This window comes from Furipterus horrens, unplaced genomic scaffold (assembly GCF_987537825.1).
Source record: "Furipterus horrens unplaced genomic scaffold, mFurHor1.1.pri manual_scaffold_4, whole genome shotgun sequence".
In the NCBI taxonomy this organism is placed as follows: domain Eukaryota; kingdom Metazoa; phylum Chordata; class Mammalia; order Chiroptera; family Furipteridae; genus Furipterus; species Furipterus horrens.
In genome coordinates this window covers 16,188,381-16,211,020 of record NW_028327174.1, presented here as the reverse complement: position 1 = coordinate 16,211,020, position 22,640 = coordinate 16,188,381, and the positions used below count along the sequence as shown (strand labels likewise).

The 22,640-nt window shown below is 41.6% G+C and overlaps 1 protein-coding gene across 1 annotated transcript in view; it reads left to right on the top strand.

The window, feature by feature from the left end:
• ANO4 (anoctamin 4) overlaps positions 1–22,640 on the top strand; it is a 185,058-nt gene that overhangs the window by 130,583 nt on the left and 31,835 nt on the right. Inside the window, exons 13-16 of the mRNA XM_090275360.1 lie at positions 2,522–2,582; positions 12,557–12,639; positions 15,968–16,108; positions 18,747–18,911. Of these exons, the coding sequence (XP_090131486.1) occupies positions 2,522–2,582; positions 12,557–12,639; positions 15,968–16,108; positions 18,747–18,911 (450 nt within the window). The remainder of the gene's footprint in view (positions 1–2,521; positions 2,583–12,556; positions 12,640–15,967; positions 16,109–18,746; positions 18,912–22,640) is intronic.

The following is a 22,640-nucleotide window of genomic DNA, read 5'->3' as shown; positions in this document are numbered from 1 at the left end:
TGGTCTTGCCTAGAAACTTAGTAAAAGGAAGTCTAAAAAGCCTCAGAATGACAGAATTAAACTTATACAGACTTTTATTTAGAAAAACTTATCAGAAATGCCAGACTGATTTCCTGTGACTGAGGACATTGGAATCAATTTAATCAATGGCTGCTCTGCTGATCGGGAAGTTTTCTCCCTGACCCTTGTATTCACAAGGGTCAGACACCCACCTTTAACTCACTTAAGAAGAAAAGGACTTACTGGCTCATTTCCCTGGAAAAGACACCGATGTAGTTCATACTATCTGAGCACAAGGGCTTCATGCCTGGAACCAGTCCTCCAGGCCCCTAGGTGTCGCTCTCTTGCCATCTGCTGCATCATCATTCCGCAGACAGGTTCTTCCCGTGATGGAAAAAGGGGCTGCTGACTCCCATAGCTCCAGGCTTATATGTTCCTTCTGTTTCAGAAGATACATGTTGCCTAGTTTCAAATTTGGGGGAGGCAACTGTCTTCCCACATATTCCATAATTTTGGCCAGCAGGTGTTTGTCCCATGGAAGTAACGAGCACTTTGGGTAAAGGTCAGAGGCCAGGTTCTAGATCTTCCATCCCGGTGAGTCTATAGAGAGGAGAGGACAATGTGTCCCAAACATCACTGTGTGCTGCCACTCTTCCAGAGGACTTTTCTGGTAGGAGTTGCCTTGTTAAACCTGCCTAGAACAGAGACGAACTGGGGGGAGGGATCTCCCTTGATTGTAATCTACCAGCCCTGGGGTTTGAGAGGCAATGCACTGAGAAGGGAAGACCTGTGATGGCAGCACCTACTGTCACCATCTGCTCAGGTGAGCAGGACTCTGAGCGTCCCTGATATTACCCCAAGAACACCAGCCCGGCCTATTGCAGCAGATTTCTGAGGAAGGGGAAATCAGTCATGCAATGACCCTTGAGGGAGAGGCTGAAATAGAACTTAGGTATTTCTCTAAACTGTGCTGTCACCCTGGTTGGGGACTGCTACCTAACTCTCCCCATACACCGCCATCACACACACACACCCACCCACCCTCACACCCTCAGTTAAAAGCAACCTTCCATCTCCCCTGGTATTTCTCAGGGTATTGGTTCCTAGAATCTACCACCTTGCTTCTGTAAGATTGATTTTGGCAGAGGGATCCATCAGCTTATGCTACCTTACCATCTTAGTAGGAACCAGAAGTCCCTATTAACTCACCACCCTCCTGATTCACATGTTCTCAAATTGATAGCTACCGCAGGAAAATGTCTCTCTCTAAATGTTGGCATACATATCCCAGGGAAGGAGTCAGAGTGGTTCTGTATGAACTCTGTGCCCCCAGTGAACTGCATGGGAGAGATCTGTAACCTGGAGAAGGAGGGAAAGATGATATGAGCAACCAGCAATATCAGTAATCACAATCCATTCCAGAATCGACACCAGCAGTGCTGGCTACAGCTCTGCCAATGCCCAGCGAATACCCTAACGGAGAGCACACAGCAACCACAAGCCACTGGAACTGCCAGGCTTGATTGGATGCTGAGCACCCAATGGCCTATGAAATAAATCAGCTTTAGACTTTTGTCTCACATTAGATGTTTGAATGTTGCCTTCTCTTCTATGTTCAAAAAAAAAAAGAGAGAGAGAAAGAGAAAGCATAAATGGTTGGAAAATTGTGAAGTACTGCACACTCTGATAGAGCAGGAAAAGATCTGTTTATGCTTGGCACATTCTCCGAGGGGCAGTAAAGTGTACTTTATAGCAAGCTATAAAGCACCAAAAAAAAAAAGTTACATTTTATGAACGTTTACATCATTTCAATGTGGCATGATATTGGTGTGATTTACCCTGGAGTTAGAAATGAGCTTGGCAGTTTTGCAGCAAGATTATTTTTGCTTTCTGCTGTGGTGTTTGCGATAGAATATATTATTCTAACAATAAAGTATTTGCTTAGCTATCTTGTGTTATGTGTAGTAGGTAAATATAATGATTACCCAAGACTTTAATACAGATGGAAGTAGATTATTTTAATGGTTTGCTCTCTCCTCTTTATAATGCTGAAACCCAGAGGGCAGCCCAGAAAATGTTTGCTCAAAACTACGCACATAATAGTTATATTTCCAAAGTGAATAAATAGAGCATTAAAAAACAGTGCTTGGGAAATCAGAAACCTTTAAAGCAGCAACAATAATACCTGCTTGGTCTTAAATTTATCTATGTACATATGTCAACATAGAATAGTTTTTATAGTGCACAAAAGGAAATTCTTAGTAGCAATAGTGGGGCTGCTGATAAATGTACAACTAGCTGGTACCCGCATAAAGGGAATAAATTCTCTCTTCCATATCCAAACTACTTCACAGTTAGAGAAATTCTCTTCTTGATTATGATCCAACAGGAGTATCTTCCAAAGAAATCCTGAAAATTTTATGGTATCTTCACATCTGTTTTTACAGAACTTGAAAAAAAATTGTGAATTGGAATCTAACATATAAAAAGTTAGTTTAACTCTGACTCATCCTGTTCCCAGGTCACCCACCTTTTTGACAATGGAGCCACTGTCTTCTTTGCCGTTTTCATGGCAGTCTGGGGTAAGTGTTCAACATCCATGTAACTTGAGATCCCTTCATATGCTCTGTGATATGTTCCTTTAGAAATCTGACTTTGGATGTGAAAGGAAGAAGCTGGAGTCAGTTCAGTTGCCTGCTCTATTAGACACAAGCTGATAAATAATTCATTTGGCTTATTTAAAAAGTGATACTGTAAAAAAGAAACATGTCAAATTTCTCTTGTTTTAACCTTCAACAATTTCATCAGCCTTCCATTGTTGGAGACAAAAATAACGCTTATGGTACATTGAAAGGTAGAGTGATATCTCAATGCCCACCTCAGTGAATACAGGACTTTCTATGGTAAGCAGGATCTTTTCATCAGGCTAATGGATGAGTACCCACCTCTGGCTTTCTTCCACTTCTGGTCGAAATGATCCCCTATAAACAAGAGCTACTTAAAAGGCTGAATTGAGTCCTTCTATATAAGAGCAAGCCAACAACCCCATAATAACAAGGTATGATGGAAGTTTCACTTAAAGAATTACTTAACCCACTTCTTTGTAAAATGGGGTCTATTTCAATGGTTCTCTTTCTAGTCAAGGAAGTATAAAGCTTTAACTTAATGGTGTAGAAAAGAGTCTGGACAAGTTCATAGTGAACCATGAATACTGGTTACCTTTGGGGAGGAGAATTCATGGAAGGGTAAGTATGAACAATGACCAGGGACAAATTTTTTACACTATATCTTTTCAGTTGGATTTGAGTTTTTTTCAATGATTATGTATTTTTTCTAGAATTTAAAATACCAAATCTGAATTCTGATGTTACCAAACTCTACTAACTAGAGGCTTAGACTCATGTTGTTCCATCTGTGTGGGATGAATATCAGAATCTTCCTATCTTTCAGGGCCCAGCAGAAATGTCATCTGCTCCAGCTAGAAGATGTCTTTCTTCTTTGAACTTTCCGAGCATTTGGATTATATCATTTTGGGGGGAAGTTATAATGATATGTATATATAATTTATGTTTCCTTGGAGGTTCATGATCCTCAAGAGCCATTATTGTTACTGGAGACCTCATGCATTTCTTCTAAAGACAGAGAGGTTCATATCTGGTGGGTGGGTGGGTGGACGGATGAATGGAAGAAAAGAGAGAAGGAAAATAGAAGAAAATTACCCAAAGGATTTGTTTATGGGATGAATGTGTTTAAATGCTCTTTGACAATTGGAAATGTAAAACATTGTTCCCTTGAGGAGGCTGACCTACATAGAGATTATCAAGGAAAAGTTGTCCCAACCATCACAGCCCTGTTAAAGAGATATATTTTTATGTCTGTGACTCTAGCCCCTTTCAGCCAGTGGGTATTTGATTCAAGATCAGTCAAACTGTAAGTTGGTGAATGGCCTGGGAGAAGACCTGAGGTTCTGCATTTTTAAGAACATGGATTGGAAAGTGTGGACAGAGACAGGGACGTGGCAGTGGGAACTGACAGGGAAAGATGCAGAGAGAGTGTGAGGGAGGAAGAGAGAGATTGAGATTGATAATCATGTAGAAATAGGGACCGGGAAGAATTATGAGAAGACTGAAGTCGAGAAATCAGAACCTACAGAGAAGCAGAAACAAAGAACTAGTAGAAAAGATACAGAATGCTGGGTGCAGAAGACAACTAGTAGGCAGCTGGGAGAAAACGTGGGACAATTCCCCAGAGAGAAGCAAGAGAGAGTGTAGCCAAGCCATGCTATTAGTGGGGTATCAGTGTGAAGACCAGGGTCTCTTGGGACAAAGGTCTATCAAGTCACTGGCTCCCTCCCATAGCCTCTCTCTGAAGAGGCCTCGTCTTTAATTCCCATGTGACTCCTGCCTCCCCTGGTGGGCCTTGTGGAAAGCCCTCACTATCCGTGCGTCTCTGTCCTTCCCTTGCAAACAAAGGAAGCTAAGCATTAATAAGAGTTTTGGTTACTGGACTGAGCTCTCAGATCACAAATGTGTGTTTGGTTTTTCTAGACCATATTAGTATTGGTAGCCCTGAGCAGGAAACGTAATAAGCCACCCACTCTTTAAATTTTGCCATGATTACAAGTGAGGAGACTTTTAAAATTATATTTATTTCTTAAACTAGTGATTCTCAAACATTTTCAAGTCATAGCACATATAGAAAAGGGTAATATTTGCACAGTGTACTGATACACAGGAAGGAACCCGCTCAGGTCATGGGATAATACTGTCCAAGCGACCCCAGCCCTAGCCACCCCGTGGGCTGAAGGGATTATTACCTCTTGCAGACCTATAGCCTGCCTACTCTTGTCATCTCATGGGGAAGCTCTGCTTTGGGCTACTAGTCTACTGTGTAATGAGTTAATGCCTTTGTACAGAGAATTGCATTCTAGAAGAGTTAACATACAAAGCTCCCCTTACCCACTTGAATATTTCACCCATTTTAGATATACTTTAACTGAAATAATGTTTCCATCTCCCACAGTTTTCCCTCTGAACTTATATGTAAGAGTAAAGTTCTGGTGTGATGCCATTTGCTCGTAAGGCAGAGGCCGCCATCCCCACCCCTCACCCATGCTGCTGTCACAAAGGGGATTGCATACCTTCCTTGCAAGTTGGAATGTCTTATGCTGGGCATAATAAATCGGTTTTATTTTATCCCTGCCAAACTCAACTGATTGATTGGTGGTGGCTGCATGTAGGATGGCATTGAGAAGTTCTGAGGTTGTGAGTAGGTGGATTGGCTATTTGTCAGTCCTTGGGCTTTGGAAGGTACTCAGTAAGCCTCTGACAGATGTTTTGTAATAACCGTTGGGCACAAGGGAACAGTTTAGGTTCACTGCAGGCAATGCAAGCCTAGAATAATTTATCCTCTGAATTGCTTTGTTTTAGTTGACAACATATTGCTTACTTAAATTGTATATTGTCCCCAGGAAAAGAATGAGAAAAAGAATGATTTACCCCAGGTGTTTCTTTGTAGATAGGGCTATGCCTTCTGCAGAGATCTGGAACGGCCAGTAACAATGTTATAATAATAGTATACACTAATCGGGGGCTTATTATGTGCTGGAACTGTGTTAGGCATTGTACAGTATCATCTCAGTTTATCTTTAGAGCAACCTTCAAAGAAGGTACTAGGACTGTTATTACCCCCATGTGATAGATGAGGAAACTGAGGCAGTAGCTAGACATGGCAAAGCCAAGAGTTAAACTGGCAAGTCTCGGCTCCTACACTCTACCCCTAGGGTCAGATACTGTTTGTAACCCTGTTTCTACTTAGAGATATGATCTTTAAGATGAAGGACTCCCGTCCTTGTCGTCGGCAACCGTCCGTCTCGAGAGACGATGGTGTAGCTTCTTAAGAGTCTATCTGCACCGCCGAGAATGGTTGTGCAGTCCTACTCGGGAGTGACACGGTATCTGTCTCCTCCCATGTTGAATCGACATCTTGCGATGACGCTGGAGTGTCCTCTCCAGTGAAGCTGAAGCTACAGAGCCTGGGCAGGGTGATATGGAGGGTCTGCTGTTGCCCATGCAGCAGACCCCCCCCTCTCTTCGCAGCTGAAGGATCCAAGGGAAAGACGGAGTCAATACAGCTTGGCTTCAGGTGCGCCGCAGGAGTTGCCGGTGTTGACTACAACGTCAAACCGCCTTAGGGACTCCGGCTCCGGATTTTCTGTCGGGGTTTACTCCCTTAGCCTTTCCCCTGAAGAGGTATGCCGCAAGGCAGCGGAGGTTTTTTGGAGTCAGAGTTTTCCTTCTCTGATGTGCCCTGACTGGAAGATCGAACCAGCGATACTTAGCTCGCAGGCCAACGCTCAATCCACTGAGCCAAACCAGCCAGGATGAAGGACTATTACCACTAATTTTGAGCCCCGTGTATACTGCTTTGCAATGCTGATGTCCTATAAAAGTATGTCCGTCCTAGGGGAATCCAGTTTAATGCTCTCAGGGTCATCCTTTATGGTTGACAAGTTGCAACATTTAAGAAAAGGAACTTTATTTTTGAGAAATTGCTAGATACAGTTGTTGAGAACAGATGTAAGTGGTTACAGGACCTTGAAGAGAAATGGGTTGATGTGTTTGTTTTGTTGCCTTTTGCTTTGTCTGTTCACCAGAGGAACAATAGGGCTCCCATGGGAACCCGTCCATAGCAGCTGAGGAGGGCCTTTGCCTGGGGTTAGCACTCCACCGCCTCTGTTCATGTCCACACGCCTGGGACAGCAGAGCCTCCTGGGGACTCTCGAGCTGTCCTATGAGCCTAGGGCTCTGGGCTGGAACCAAATGTGGCTCTCTCCTCGGTGCTCATTTTTGTTCAGAAAGATTAAAGGGACAAAGCAATTATGGCCTAAATTAGCTTTTCTTCCTAGGCAAAAGAAAAAAAATGAGTCATTAGGAAACTAGATGTTGGTGGAGACTTGTCAGAAAGCGGAATATTTCCCTCGGGTCTTCATTTCTGTTTTTTCTTTCCTCCTTCCTCTGTTTTCCCCACTCTCCTTGTTACCCAAAATTAAATTATCCCTAGTAAGCAAACAAATCAAGGCTCTCAGAGCTCTCTAATCAATAACAAGACTATGATGCAAATTCAAAGATTCTGTATATGGTCCTGTCAGGAACTTGTGACTGAAGTATGTCTCCTTTTTTTGAAAATAAATTTTATAATAATTGGCCTTTTATGTCTAGATATTTACACTAATTTTATCTTCTTACACATATGTTTTTAGAACAGAATTAGTTTTACAACTAAATTGAGAATTCCCATATACCCCCTGGCCCTACATGTATCCCCTGCACAGCCTCCCCCATTTTGAACAGCTCCCACCAGAGTGGTACATTTGTTGAAACTGATGAACCCATACTGACACATCATTTACAAACAGATGCTAGGAGAACTGTTTTTATCTTTTATAATCCTATTTATATGTCTAACAAAAATGGTGATTGTATGTTCAGAAACCAAAAAAGTATACATTTACGAAACCATGCCATCTGGGTAGGTAGGTTCAGTCACTTATGATACCTCGTCAATATCTCATAACCTACCAGGAAGAAATTACTATCCCCATCTTATAGATGAGGTTATTAAGACTCAGAGAGGTTATTCTACTTCTCCCAGATTAGCCAGCAGCTGGTAAGTGGTGGAGCCTGGATTTTGAGCCAGATCTGGTCTGCCTATCCAGAGTCATTCCAAAGTTTGTCCATCATCTCATGCATATTCTGTAGGATATACTGATTGAGATTTCTCTACTCAGAAGATATTTCTTTACTCGCTGCCACTTGGGACTGAGTATATAAAAATGAGTAAGATATGATCTCCGCTTTCAAAAATCTCGTAGTATATCAAGGGAGAATTGGTCGTAATAATATAGGGTGTTAAGTCCTATTTACAATGGGACAATGAGGGTCCATGCGCCAACTTCTTGAGTCAAACAGGAAAAGCAGAAAAGACAAGACATTGGAACCAAGTCTTAAATTTTCTAGGCAAAAGAGGGAGGTAGGAGAAGGTGCAGATAACATTCTGAGCTGAGAATACTGTGGGCAAATCTCTGAAAAGGGTACTCAGTGCAATAGAGACATAGAGTATGTATTAGTTTCCTAGAAGTGCTGTTAACAAAACACCACAAACTGATTGGCTTGAAACAACAGAAATTGTTCTTTCATAGTTCTTTAAGATAGAAGTCCAAAATTGAGATGTCAACAGGATTGGATGGCTCTGAGGAGGAATCTATTCCATGCCACACTCCTAGCTTCTTGTAACAGCCAGTGATCCTTGGTGGTCCTTGGCTTGTAGATATATCACTCCAATCTCCACTTCATCTTCACCTGCATTCTCCCTGTGTGTCTCTTTCTTCATTTAAGGACACTAATCCTATCAGATTAAGGGCCTACCCTACTTAGTATGAACTCATTTTAACTAGTAAATGTGAACTAAGTAAGTAAGGTCACATTCTGAGTTTGGGGCTTAAGACATCAACATATCTTTTGGGAGGCGGGGGGCACAATTCAACCCATAACAGAGTGCATGTTGCAGGATGAGACTTGCCTTTTTTCTTTGATGATTTTACTTTGTATCCTTTCACTGTAATAAATCGTAGCCATGAGTACCACCATTTCTGAGTCCTCTGAGTCCTCCTCGTGTATCATCACAGCTGGAGAGGGTCTTGGGGACCCCTGACACAACAAGACTCACAGGAAGGACTCCAGTGAAAAATGGCTGCCCCGCATCAGCACTTTTATTAACCTCTGAAGACATTTATTATTTTTATTTCCCTCTTCAAAAATTAAACACTTGCCCTGGCTAGGTGGCTCTCTTGGTTGGAGCATGGTCCTATATACCATGTTGTGGGTTGAATTCCATATCAGGGCACATTCCTAGGTTGCAGGTTCAATACCTGGTCAGGGCATGTACAGGAGGCAGCCGACTGATGTTTCTCACATTGATGTCTCTGTCTCTGTCTTTGTCTCTCTTTCTCAAATCAATAATAACGTATCCTGAGGTGAGGATTTTTTATAAAAAGAATTAAGCACTTGATTGTTTTAGGTAAGGCTTTCTTAACTATAACTACTCATTAATATTTTAGAAAGGCACTATGGTATATGTATCATATATTATGTGATACCCCATGAGGTCTGGGAAGGACCCCAGATTCAAATACCTTGATATGGCTGCTTTCTATGTATGGACATCCTCACTTAGAGGGATAACACAGACTATTAGTAACCTAATGTCAGCCCAGGTCAGAGCTTGCCACAAGATGAGTTTATTCTAAACTTTGGGGGAAAACCTAGAATTTTTAGATCATTTTGAATATTGGCATTGCAGATAGGGATCATAGACCTATATTGCTATTTCTCTTTTACTTAACAGAACATGGAGAGTTAGGAAAGGTAATTGATTTGCCAATATTAAGTTTGGCAGAGTGAGAGGAGAAACAACAGGAAAACAGGGCATGAATTTAAAAGATTTATTTGGCCAGTTGCAAACAGGTAGGCTGAGACCAAAATGGCGTCAGCCCCAAACAGCAAAAAGGCTGGGGTTTTCCAGCACTGTGGTACATCTACACAATGGAATACTATGCAGCAGAAAGAAAGAAGGAACTCCTGCCATTTGTGACAACATGGATGGAACTAGAGAGAATTATGCTTAGCGAAATAAGCCAGGCAAAGAAAGAAAAATACCATGTGCTATCACCAAGTACAGGGAACTAATGAACAACACAAATAAAGGAACAAAATTGAACAAGAAACAGAGTAACAGTTATTGGGGGGGGGGGGGATAAGTAGGGGAAGGGTTTAGCAAAGGAACTAATATAAATAACCCATGAACATGGACAGCAGGGTCGGGATGGACTTAGGGAGAAGGGCTGGGCTGGGTAGGGGGTAGCAATGAGGGGAAAAGTAGGAAAATTGTAACAGAAAAACAATAAAAATAAAATTAAAAAAATAAAAGGGAGGGGTTTTAAGAGGAGCAGGAGTTGGCGGAACTCCCCTGCAGATGATCCAATGGGGGAGTTGATTAGGAGCAGGAGTTGATTCTGAGAACAGAGAAGTTGCTAAATTCCTGTCTGCAGATAAAGGTATCTTTGAAGGACATAGGCAGTCGCTGGCGCCGGTGGGTACCGTGGGGACAGCAGATTTATTGGGGGCTAGCTAAAATTGGACCTGAATGCCCAGAACCCAGGTCTTATGCCTAAGAGCCAATAATAGCACGGCTTGTATCGGACCGAACTAGATTTTAAACCTAGGAATGAATGTCTGGGTCACATGCCAGTGAGCTCTTAACTATTATCAAATCACCCTAGTTTATCTTTCCAGTTATTTGTTTTAAAAACATATGTTCTATGTCTGAACACCATTAATGAGGAGGTAGTATAAAAACAAGGCAGGACAGGAGAGAAGAAAGTTGTCATTATCTTTCTTTGGAATGAGCATTTGGATATTTACCTTGTGAAACCAATTCCACATTTATGACATATTTTTGCCCCTGTAAGTCTAAGTACATAGCAAAACCCAACTGAGATAGACTCACCGATTCTGTCTCCTACGGTGTCCCTGTGATATCTGTTAGGGCCAGAGACCCTACGTTGCCTGTCCTGTGACCTGCCACCTGAGTCAGGCCTTGCAAAACAGGCTATGGCCAGCAGTCACTGTGTCCTCAGAGCTGTGGCCTGCAGTCACGCAGGACCAGGGCCACTACCTGTGCCAACACAAAGAGGCTCTGCGACCCCGGCCATGCACCTGATCACGAGGTTCCCTATTAACAGAGGTGACTGAGGCATAGCCGGTATCCTGCTGAGAACTAATTACTCCCCAGTTGCCCCTTTCCCTCTCGCTTAATCATTTCCCAGAAACAAGGACTCCAAGTCTCCTGACAGCCATTGCTAACCAGAGGACATTGTTCTTTCGCAAACACCTATATCCTGGATCCTGGAGCCAACCAGCAGGGTGACTCGTCTTCCCGAGGGTTTGCTCCAAGCCCTTAAAAATCCCTCTAATCCCTTCCCTTGGTGCTGCAGTCTGCTGTGACTCAGCTGCCTGGTTGAACATCCTTCAGTAAAGGCTTTAAGCTGGTCCACCCGACTCCTCCGTTCTTCCTGGCACAAACCTAACACTATCCTTAGTTACAACTGTCCTCAAAATACAAGTGTGCATATGTGTGTGCGCCCCTCATCTGGCTTGTGACTTCCGAGGCAGCAAGATTATGTCTTCATCAATTTTGTCATCTCTCTCTTTGTATAGTGCTCAATAGTTTATCTGAGTAGATTTTTAAAATATAATTGAGTAGAAAGTTACTTCGTCTGGGTAAGGATAATCCCCATATTTCCATGAGTGAGGAGGCCAGCACTTGTTGGAAAACGTTCTTAAAGAATTTACACAGACCTGGAGTCTGCACGATCCTTCCCCATGTGGGAAGACCACCCTCCCCTCCACACCCCCACTCTTATTAGGGATTTCTGGACCCACGGGTAGGTAGGATGACGACCATGTCCAGCTTGAAGCAGCTAGAAGAGCTCAAGACCTTTGCCCATTTTCCTTTATAAGATTATAAAGGTATAATCCTAGTAGTGGAGAGAAATGGGGGAAAAATGGGACAACTGTAATTGAAAAACCAAAAATAAAAAAAATAATTAAAAAAAAGATTATAAAGGGTCTTAAGTCTGAGAGGGAGGTATTGTTCTTTTTATTGTTAAATTAATTACTTATTTATTTAAAAAAAAGAAGAATATATGAAAGGGTAAGGCAGGAGAGCTTGTACGTACGACCCATGGGCATGGACTTGGGGGGGATTGTTGGGGGAGGGGGGTGCTGGGCGGAGGGGAGCAAAGGGGAAAAAATTGCAACTATTGCAACAATATAATAAATAAAATATACTTAAAAAAATTTTTAAAAAAGAATTTACACACATTTGCCTTCACTGTGATAATAAAGAGATGGTTTAGAGAAGAAGAGAAGCAGTAGGATTTCTTCCTCCAATAAAATAGCTTCCTTCAATGACATAGGAAAATGCATTTTCTATACATTTTACATAGATAGTTACTGGGAAGAGGATTTGGGGGACAAGTGATCACTGCCAATCAAATACTGAGTTTTATTTTTCCTCCGCCCCTGCCTGCCTCTCGCTATTAAAAATAAATACTGTGTCAATTAGAGAGGTGCTAGTAACCTAGTTTTCTGTATTCTTACATCCTGGGAGCTTTGTCATTCTAATAAGTCTGTTCTGCCTCCACTTGCAGATCCACTTAATTTAATTCTAAACGAAATCTCTAATCTTTTGTTACGCATGCTACAAGCTTAATAAATTCGAAATGAAATCTCTAATTTTTCATTAGGCAAGATACAAACTTAGTCATTCTCAGAAAACATTCCTCCTTAATGTTGCTACATTTAGCCGGGAGCTCTGGTATTCAAGAATGCTTCCAAACATCTGTCAGTCTTTTTCCGTGGCTTCATTATTTAGTGGCACAGTAACCAGCTTTGCTTTATTGTAAAATGTCCATATCTCTCTATGCTTGTTCCAGCGACAGTCTTCCTGGAGTTTTGGAAAAGACGGAGAGCAGTAATTGCTTATGACTGGGATTTGATAGACTGGGAAGAAGAGGAGGTTTGTATTGTTTACTTCACAATTTTTTTTAAAAAAGCAAATCAAGAAATACACAGTCCCCGTGAGTTACCACGCCCCGCTTTGTGGCAGAAGTCAGGTTTACTCACGCAGCATTATCAGGATCTGTTTTTGGAGAAAACTCCAAGCAGAATAAAACTACTAGCAGATTTTTTTTTTAAAGACATTTTAATTGATTCATGGGATGAAATTCCATAGCTAAGTAAATCATTTTACTTTTAAGTAGAATCATCCAAAGGATTGGCAGTAAGATTTATTTAGTTTTCTTAAATATCATCCATTTCTTTACTTTAGCAGAAGGAGGGTGATAGTTTTACAACCTTAGAAACATGGAAGCAAACCTTATAAGGGACCTACTCTAAGGAAGGAAAAGTTCCGGGAGCCCTCCAGAACCCGGGACAGTGCCCAGATGTGCACAAACCCAGAAGTATCACCTGCAGTGGGAAATGCTGGAGCATATACTTCTCACGTGGCCTCCTTGATGGATGTGGCTAAGTGCGGGGCCAGCTCTTGACAGATAAAACTGTCAAGGAGCGGTAACCTCAGTGCCTCAGACTTCACCTTTCCACACACTTCCCAGCTCCATCACTGCCCTGCGCTAGGCCAGTACACTGTGCCCTGTCCTAACCTGGGTCGGGTCTTGCTCCAGTCCTGTTAGAAGTCTCTCAAGTGTTCATGCTCATCTTGGTCACCACACAGGGACCCTACTTCCCTTGCCAGCCGATCCAGGCCTGAACTCTTCTGTCCTTCTCATTCATTGTCTCTTGCCTCCTGAGTCCCATGTCCTAAGAGCCTCGCTGTGCCAGTACCAGTAAATCAGATAAACTAATCATCTATGATGTGACGATGGGTATTAATGGGTGTTTTCCTTCCAGGCCTATATATTGATTCTAGAAACATAAATGAGAATTTTAGCCCTGTGGTAGGCTTAGTGGGGGAGATACTTTTGAGAGGTATTTTTGTTTGTTTTTTCTTCCAAGTCACACCTCATGGCTGGCTGCCTTTTCTCTTCATGCCCGTGAACACAATTTGGGCTGTTTTAGATCTAGAAATCATTCTGGGATTTTCAGGAGTCCCTGTTCCTTGGATAAGGCCCTTCTCAGGCTTTTGTGAGTGTTCCCCAGAAAATGACTCCTGGGTTTGAAGCAACCGCCCAGGTGACTGGAGTTGGCGGGCAGCGTCCAGGCTGCGTTCGGGACTTCGTCCCGGGTGAAGCTGCTCTGCTGTTTGTCACGTGTGCTCATGTCAGCGACTTCCAAATTGGATGGAAACTGTTCTCTCCCGGGAATTTGAGTCACCACTCAGCAACTATGTCATCTAAGGCAAATTACTTCACCTTTGGACTTTTTTTCATTTCTAAAGAAAAGAGGTCTTTCTGAATTTTCTTCTTTCAGCTATACAGCATGGTGTTACTTTGGTGGCATTGACCAAAGCACTCTAAAAGTCAGCGTTGGCCCTTTTGGACGGCCTGAGATGTGGGCCCCTTAGGATCAATATGCCTTGTCGGTCTGGAGCCCTCTGTCTCCCAGGCTGGGAAAGAACTTGAACTCTACCTTCACGCAGCATACACTGGCGCAGGGGCCCGTCTCAGCAGCCATGGATGGTTCCAGTTCTCAGTTTGAGCATCATTGCAGAAACACCTTTCTAGCCTGTGCCTGTCAGCTTGCTGTGGGGAAATGCCCAGACTTGCTGCATGCCTCCTTCGGGAGTAACCCAGGGTATGAGTGTACCAGGGCTGCTATAACAAGGTACCACAGTCTGGGTGGCTTAAACAGCAGAAACCGACTGTCTCACAGTTCTGGAGGCTGGAAGTCTGAGGTCAAGGTGTTGGCAGGGTTGGTTTCTTCTGGCTGTGAGGGAAGGATCTGTTCCAGACCCCTGTCCTTGGCTTGCTGATGCCCATCTACTCCCTGAGCCTTTTCACTGTCTTTGTGGGTCTGTCTAAATTTCCCCTTCTTATAAGAACACTAGTCACCTGGGGTTAGGGGGCTCCCCTAATGACCTCATTGTAACTTAATTCCCTCCACAAAGACCCTGTCTCCAAATACAATGACATTCTGATGTATTAGGGGGTTAGGACTTGCATATATAAATTCATGTGGGAGACACAATTCAGCTCATAAGACCCAGGCTCCGTGATTGGCCTCAGTTCCCCGATGATTAACTCGGCAACTCTTGAAGACACAGCCTAATAAATTAAAAGGTTCCCAAAGAAGCAGAAGATGCTGGGTCTGCTCTATTTACATCCTCAAGTGAAACTGTCTGAAATAGAGGAAAGGGGGCAGAAGCTGTTTTTAGCTGTGTGCTCCCCTGACGTTCCCCATCACCCGTCCCTGAGTGAAGCCCATCTTTGGGCTTACCTGACAGCTGGAGCCAGGCTGTCCCTTGTGTGCTACACAGACTGTGCCTGGTCTTCACCGCCTCTCTCCTGTCTGCTGCTTCTTCCCTTTCTGCCAGTACCTTCATCCGAGTCTTGAGTGTTTCTGCCTAAATGAACTCAGTCTCTCTTTCCCCAGCATTTCCACTCATTTTCTCTCGTCTTCCAAGACACTCAGATAGAACATGTACTTAATTAACTGGAACCACTTCAGCCTACCCTCTTGTTGATTACCTTTTTGTAATCCAATAATTGCTTTTTACTCAGAAGCTTTTCACATTCAGTGGGGCCCAAATAATTGAAATAAAATCTCAGCTTGATTTGGAGTTGGAGGAGCTTTGATTTTAGCTGGATTTGAAAGGTATTTACTTTGTTTTCAAAACCACTTAAGAATATATTTAAAGTCAATGGTTAACTTGAATGACTCCTATAGGAGCTTATTAAAAAATAGAGACACCATGGTTTTGGCTGCCTAAATAAAAAGCAAAACAAAACAAAAAGATTGAAGAATACGGAGAGTTATATCGCCATTATAACTCACAAAATGAATTCTGAACATTTTGCTGTTCAGATTTGTGCTTATCTTCATATTATTTCCTGGTAATGAAAGTAAGAGATTATTAGTTGTTTCAAACCACTGGAGATTGGACAGGTGGTCCCTTTTCTTATTCTCAGTTTAATAAGATAACAGACATTTAACTATTAGTCTAAATCACATTGCTGTGATGATAATGTCTATATCATCATTCTTTAGATTTTTCTTCAAGTGGCCAATTTCCAAACATGTATACCTGGGTCTCAAGCCCACCTCATTGTTTGACTGATCAATGCAGCAGCCATTGACTCAGGTTTCCTGGGAGGTAAATAATTTGGGTGTGTGAGTATGTGTATACCTCTTCAGAGCATAAAAAAATGTGCCTGCTTGTTTTTTAGGAAGAAATACGGCCCCAGTTTGAAGCCAAGTATTCCAAGAAAGAGCGGATGAATCCGATTTCGGGAAAGCCAGAACCATATCAAGCATTTGCAGATAAATGCAGCCGACTGATTGTTTCTGCATCAGGAATATTTTTTATGGTTGGAGACATTTTTACAAAATTCTTTTATTTCATAAAGTACAAACTTGTAGCATGGTAGCAACAATAATCACGTCAGGCATTTGCATAGCTTTATAAAACATTTTTTCACATTCTGTTATTTAATTCTTACCACAACTCTGCAAGCTAATATAAGGATATTGTCCCTATGTTACAGATGGAGCAACTGAGACCCCAAAAGGCTTAGGGGCTTGTCAAGATAGCCACTAAAGAGCCAGTAAATTGCTAGGAGCTCAAATCCTCTACTTTAATCCGATATTCTTTCCATTTGTCTATGCCATGCTGAAAGCAACTAAAAATATTAGATTGGACCTACAGCAGTGTTTTTCAAACTTTTTTTTACCATACCCATGTGAGAAATACATTCTGTCCTGACTCAGTGTGTGCTTCACAAATAGATATAGAAACCTAAACAGAATAACTGAAAAATGCTCCCCTTTATAATATGCAATAAATGGATTTTTATGTTTTATATTAGTCTTTTTAAATATTTAATATAGTCTGATGTTTTCTGTTTTATTATAGTCTTTTTTTATATAACCACATAAAATTGATTTCCAGACTCACTAATGGTTACATCAGTTTGAAAAATACTACCCTGAAGCTGGGTTGTTAATTTTTCCTAAAAAGAAGTCATTTTGTGATCAACTTTGATCCTGTTAATTACTGAACAAAACACATGCAAATTTTTTCAGAAATGTTATTTTAGAATCACAAAGAATAGTGAGAATTCTCCTTTCATCTTCTCAAATGGCAAGTGCGTGCATATATATCCTAGGTCAGCAGAGTGGGAAGGACAAGTCTACAGCAGATCCAGACAACCCACCCTTTTTAGCTAGAAGGAAATTGGTGAGATGAAAGGGCAGGCAGCAAACACAGGTCCCTCAGCTCAGGCCCACATTCAGATCCCTGCCCTTCTACAGAGACTCCTTTTTAAGCAACTGCGTCATACTGTGCCTTTTCTAAGTACATGCAAAGTTATTATCCTGATTTTTGTATCTCACAAGAAGATTTTTAGACATAGATGAGGAACATGGAACAGAGGAGGCTGAAGCCATGGAGAGGACAAGGTACCTGCCCAAGGTCACACTGTTAGGTGGGAGCTGAGCCAGGACTCAGGCCTGACTTCCAAGTCTAGCAAGGTGTCCATTCCACCATATTGCCACCTTTGTCTGAAATTCATCATAGTCTAGGATTACGACATGGGCGGTTTTTCATTTCTGTGTTGGTTATTATTACTGTATAATAGTTTCACCAGTTCTGGTGAGGGTTCAGGCTCAAGCTTTTAGTGTGTGTCACTCATGGAGTTTGTGTAAAACAGAGGCATGCTTCTACGAAGAAAGAAATCTGTAAGTCAGCAAAGGCCTTTCAAAGGCGCAGCTCTGAGATACAGTTTTGATAGCTAAGCAGGCAAAGGTCTCGTCTCTGACATATTAAGTGAGTCACTTAATGAAAGTCACAAAACTTTTTAAAGCCTTAGATTATCATTATTTTATAGAGCTAGAAGACGGGCGGTATTCTTCTCCAATACCATAAAATCTTCAGAGAAAGATGCCTCTGTTCACTCTGTTTTTATATCTGATTAATAAAAGATTACATACCTACCACATAGCTACAAATGGTGGAACACCTGTAATTATGCTGAGAGCCTGCAGAAACCACGTGAGCACACAGATACCGTCCCTGCCCTGGTGGAGAAACTGCCCATAATCAAACTGACACATTGTTAGAAACTTTAAGTAGGATGCTGAAAGAAGGATATAGGTACCATATAACAAACAAAAAATTCTGGGGAGTCATGAAAAGCTTGAATTATGACGTGGTTTTACGCTGAGTGTGAAGGTTGCGTAGCTGTTAACTAGGCTGCGAGTGTGTTTGGCAGGGGAGTGGGTGCCTCAGCATTTTAGGCAAAGGAAATGGTCTTGAAGATTGAGGGTGCTGAGCCCACTGGAAACGAGAGGAGATCTGGAGCCCCCCGGTTCAGAGAAAATTGTACTCAGTGGGGCCGGCAAGAGTCTTGCAGGTCATCATACGGCCTTTGCTTTTATCCTAAGGAAAAGGAAACTGGTAAATAGTTCTGAACAGAAGAGCGACATCGTAAGATTTCCATAATAAATATTTGTTCATCTGCTCAATCTAATATTCTGTTTGATGAAATGTTACCCCACAGCTTACAAAGCTTATCAGCTTTTTTGAGCACTATGCTTTTTCTATTTGAATAAGAAAATACAAACATGCATTTTTTTCCCTTTTTTTCTGTTTTGCTCAATCCCTTCACTCCCACATCCAGCTCCCTAACACCCTCCACCAACAACTGTCAGCCTGCTCTCCATCTATGAGTCTGTCTCTATTTTGCTTGTTAGTTCATTTTGTCCATTAACTTCCACATATGAGTGAGATCATATGGTATCTGTGTTTCTCTGACTTATTTCATTTACATACAGATGAGAGAAAGTATTAACCACAATGAAAACTATGCATTTTATTGTGCTTTCTTGAGTCAGGACCACAGTTGCTTTATTTTCTTTGGTTATCAGAGGATTAGCTGGGTGGCAGGAACTCTCTTCCTGAAACATCCCCCCACGGTGCTCACTGGCTGTCCTCTGTCTTCGTGCCAGATCTGCGTGGTGATCGCTGCCGTGTTTGGGATCGTCATTTACCGGGTGGTGACCGTCAGCACTTTTGCTGCCTTCAAGTGGGCGTTAATCAGGAACAACTCCCAGGTTGCAACCACAGGGACTGCCGTGTGCATCAACTTCTGTATCATCATGCTGCTGAATGTGGTGAGTGAGCTGCAAGGTAACTAGCCAAAGAGATAACACGTGGGCTGCAGGTGGTAGTTTTCTTCTGTTGCTAAAGGGGCCTGGCCTCAGACTGCCATGTAGCAGTGCCTGGCATGAGATACACTCGGGTCTGGGGAATTCGCATTAGATTTATGGACAAGGCACTCACCCTCTTTGAACCTTAGTGTTCTTATTTATCCAATATGACAACACTGAATACTTCTTGGAAAAAATTTAGAAAAAAGAATTTATTTAAAGGCCCAGCTCAGAATCTCTAACATAGTCCAGCGGTATTGGTTCCCATTTTCTTTGGAATCTGAATGACATGGAGGTTGTCAGTATCTGCAGCATTCCTTGAGAGGACCCTGCAAGGAACGTTTCAGGGTGCTACCTTGCTTATATTGATTTCAGTCTTTTTTCAAATGTACATTTCAGCCCAGATGTCTCCCTCAAACCCTACAGTCATGTCAACTGCCTACTCCACCGTCCTCACCTAACACATTCACACCCAGACTCCCCATCTTCCTCGAGGACCTGCTCCTCCTGCAGCCTCCCCCATTGTCGTTGCTCAGGTCAAAAACTTGGCGTTTTCCTTGACTCTGCTGTTTCTCCCACCAGCAAAATGTTTCCAGAATTTGGCCACTTTTCACACATCCTTAGTTCTCACGTGGGTTACAGCTATGCCCTCCTCACAGGTCTGGCTTCCATGTTTGTTGTCCTCTCTCTGCACAGAAGACAGAGTGAGATTCTTGTCTAGACATCAGTTCACGTCACTCCTCTGTTATCAATGCCCAGTGTCTTTGCTCTCACTCAGAATAAAAGTTTACATCTTCACATGGCCTCTCGGGCTCCCCCTGACCTGGCCCCAGTGACATCTCCAACCTTGTCTCCTCCCTGCTCACCAGATTCTCCTGCTCCTTGCTGGCCTTGCCTTGGTTCCTTGGAGGTGCCAGGCGTGTTTTAAACCTAGGACTTTTTACTTGCTCTTCTTTCTGCCTGGAATATTCCTCGCCAGGTCTGCATAGCAACTGGTCCCTCGCCTCCTTCAAGTCTTTGTTACTTTCTAATGGCTTCCCTGGCCACTCAATTTAAAATTCCAGCCCACTCCTGCCATCTGACAATCCTCTATCTCCTTGCCTGCTTTATTTTTTTCTATGGTACTTCTCACCATCCCGTATGCTATTTTTTTTACATTTATTTTGTTCATTATCTGTTTTCTGCATTGGAATGTCAGCCCATGAGGGCAGAAACTTTTGTCTGTTTCTGTTACTACTGTTATTTCCCAATGTCTGGAACGGAGCCCAGCACATAGTAGGCGCTCAGTAAATCATTATCATTTTCAGAACAAAAGATAATGGCTGACATTGTTAGACTTGAGATCAACCATAGATAAAAATGTTGACCTCAGAGGTTCATAGTAGGGAATAAATAAGATAATGCATATGGAGTGCCAAGCATAGTGTTAAGCCTAGACATGTTCAATTAATTATAGTTCCCTCACCCTCATTCATATTGCATCTTAAATCTGGGCCATGACAAATGCTCTCATTATTAGAAAAGGGCTTTCTAAAGGCCAAGTAATTTAATACTGTTATCAATACAGTTTTATCTATTCAGGCCGTCATTGCTAGCTCTTTAAACAGTCTCAAATTCTATAACCAATAAAGTCTGAGTGATTCCTAAAAGCAGTCAACCTAACTAAGTAATGAAGAAGTTTATTTATGATGCTTAGGTGAATTAGTTAATCACTGAGCTAATGAAATATAGGTAGTTTATTATTATTAGAATACACAGGAGGAATTTATTATTTTAGGAAAATTTTTAGAATCCACAAGTTACAACAATGAAAAATGAGCAGTTGGTGATCATTTTGACATGATGATTGTGTAACTGCTTGTCAAGTGGAGATTGATAGTGGATGCTTGGCAGACCCTAGCACTCCCCTCCCCCTACCTCCACCACATGACTCCACTAGTCTAAAGGTATGGGTGGATTATACATATTGAAGGTGAGTGATTTGCAGTGAAACTCACCAAACAGCCAGAGCAATGAAAGATTCTGTGGCCAGGTAGGATGCAATGAATTAAAGCCAACTGTAATTTTTTATCATCTCTTTTCTGTAATATCTGATTAAAATATAATTTATACATCTTAAGAGATAAATTTCTGTACACAGGCAGTGAGTCTATAAATACATGTTGGCTCATTTATTTTGAGCAGGTGCCAATGTTGTCAGAGAAACACTTCATTTAACTGGAAATTGCTTATCCAGCAGGCTCTCCTTCATGAGACACAGGCGAGAAAAAGGAAGTAAACAAACTAAAAATGAAGAAGGGAGTGTATGGAGTTGAAAAGGTGTATCATTATGGACATTACAAAGCACCTACTATGTGCTGGTTGCTAGACTAGTAGGCATTTTATGTTTTATCTAACAACAGAAGATGTCAGAGTCCCCCAAATAGATGATGCAGGGTCCACATACTAAAGCTAACATTTATTATTTCTGTGAATGCCGTTAGAGTGTATTTTCGTTTATTTTAGATACAGTGTGAATATGTGTGGTGTTCTGATTTTTCAGCCAACATCAAATTAGAATACCAGAAGGTTACCAAGGCAAGAATATTTCAAGCTGGGAAATGACAGCCATATCAAGGGAAAGGAAAGAAAACAAAAAGTATACATAGGACTTCTCAAAGCAGTGTCATTGAGGACCCTTTTGTGCAGGAACCAATCACCTTACCCACCCCTGCCTGTCTCTGATAACATTCCCATCCCAGCTCCACATTTGCAGTCCTGTCTTACTCCCTGAAGCTTCGCAGGTTCCACTATGAAGGCAACCAAGTATGTAATACAGTTTGAAGGATTTTCATCAGAATATCTTAAACAAACCAAGTCCTTAAAAAAAGCAACTATTGCATAAAGGACAGATGACAGAATAATGACTATAATGTAGCAGCTTTGACCAGTTCAGAACTAATGTAGACTTCTGAAATTACTCAAGATATTTTCATGACCCAATAATATAGATTTTTATAGCTATATAAATTGTTTTCAACTACTTAAAATTTTGGCCATATTGGTTTTAGGGGAAAAATCAATCATTAATACTTCTTCATTAATTGAATATAAAAACCTTAAGAGCTCAATTGGTTTTTTAATTTTTTAATTAAAGCCTCTAATTTTAAATAAGTGTTACAGATAACATACCTGTTTTTGACATTTTGCTAGAGTTGTCCAATCATAACTGAAGGAGCAGACCTATAAAGAATGCCTATTTTTAAGATTTGATGATGTGCATTTACTCTTACTTAGTGTGTACTTTAAAAATTAAAGTCATATTGTTTTACAAAATATTATGCCCCTTAATGACTGGTTAAGGGGCACTTACTAGTTTTCAGTTTATTTCTTTTCTTAAAAAGTAAAAACTTCAAAGATGAAGTGAATAGGATGGATTTTCTTGCTGTTTCAATTTCGTTACACTTCACTGGTAACTAAAGAATGTATCAATATGGTAGTCGAAGAGACAAATGCCAACAAAGGCTATATCCCAAGAGGAGCCTAAAATTTATTACCATTCTTTTCATTCAGTCATACCAATGTGAATTAGACATTTAATTATATTATAAACAGTGGAAACCACAATGCCTCACTCCAAAAATAAGTAAACCAGAAAATATAGCTTACATCAGAACAAGCCCACATGGATCGATCAAGTGGACAAGATCAAAT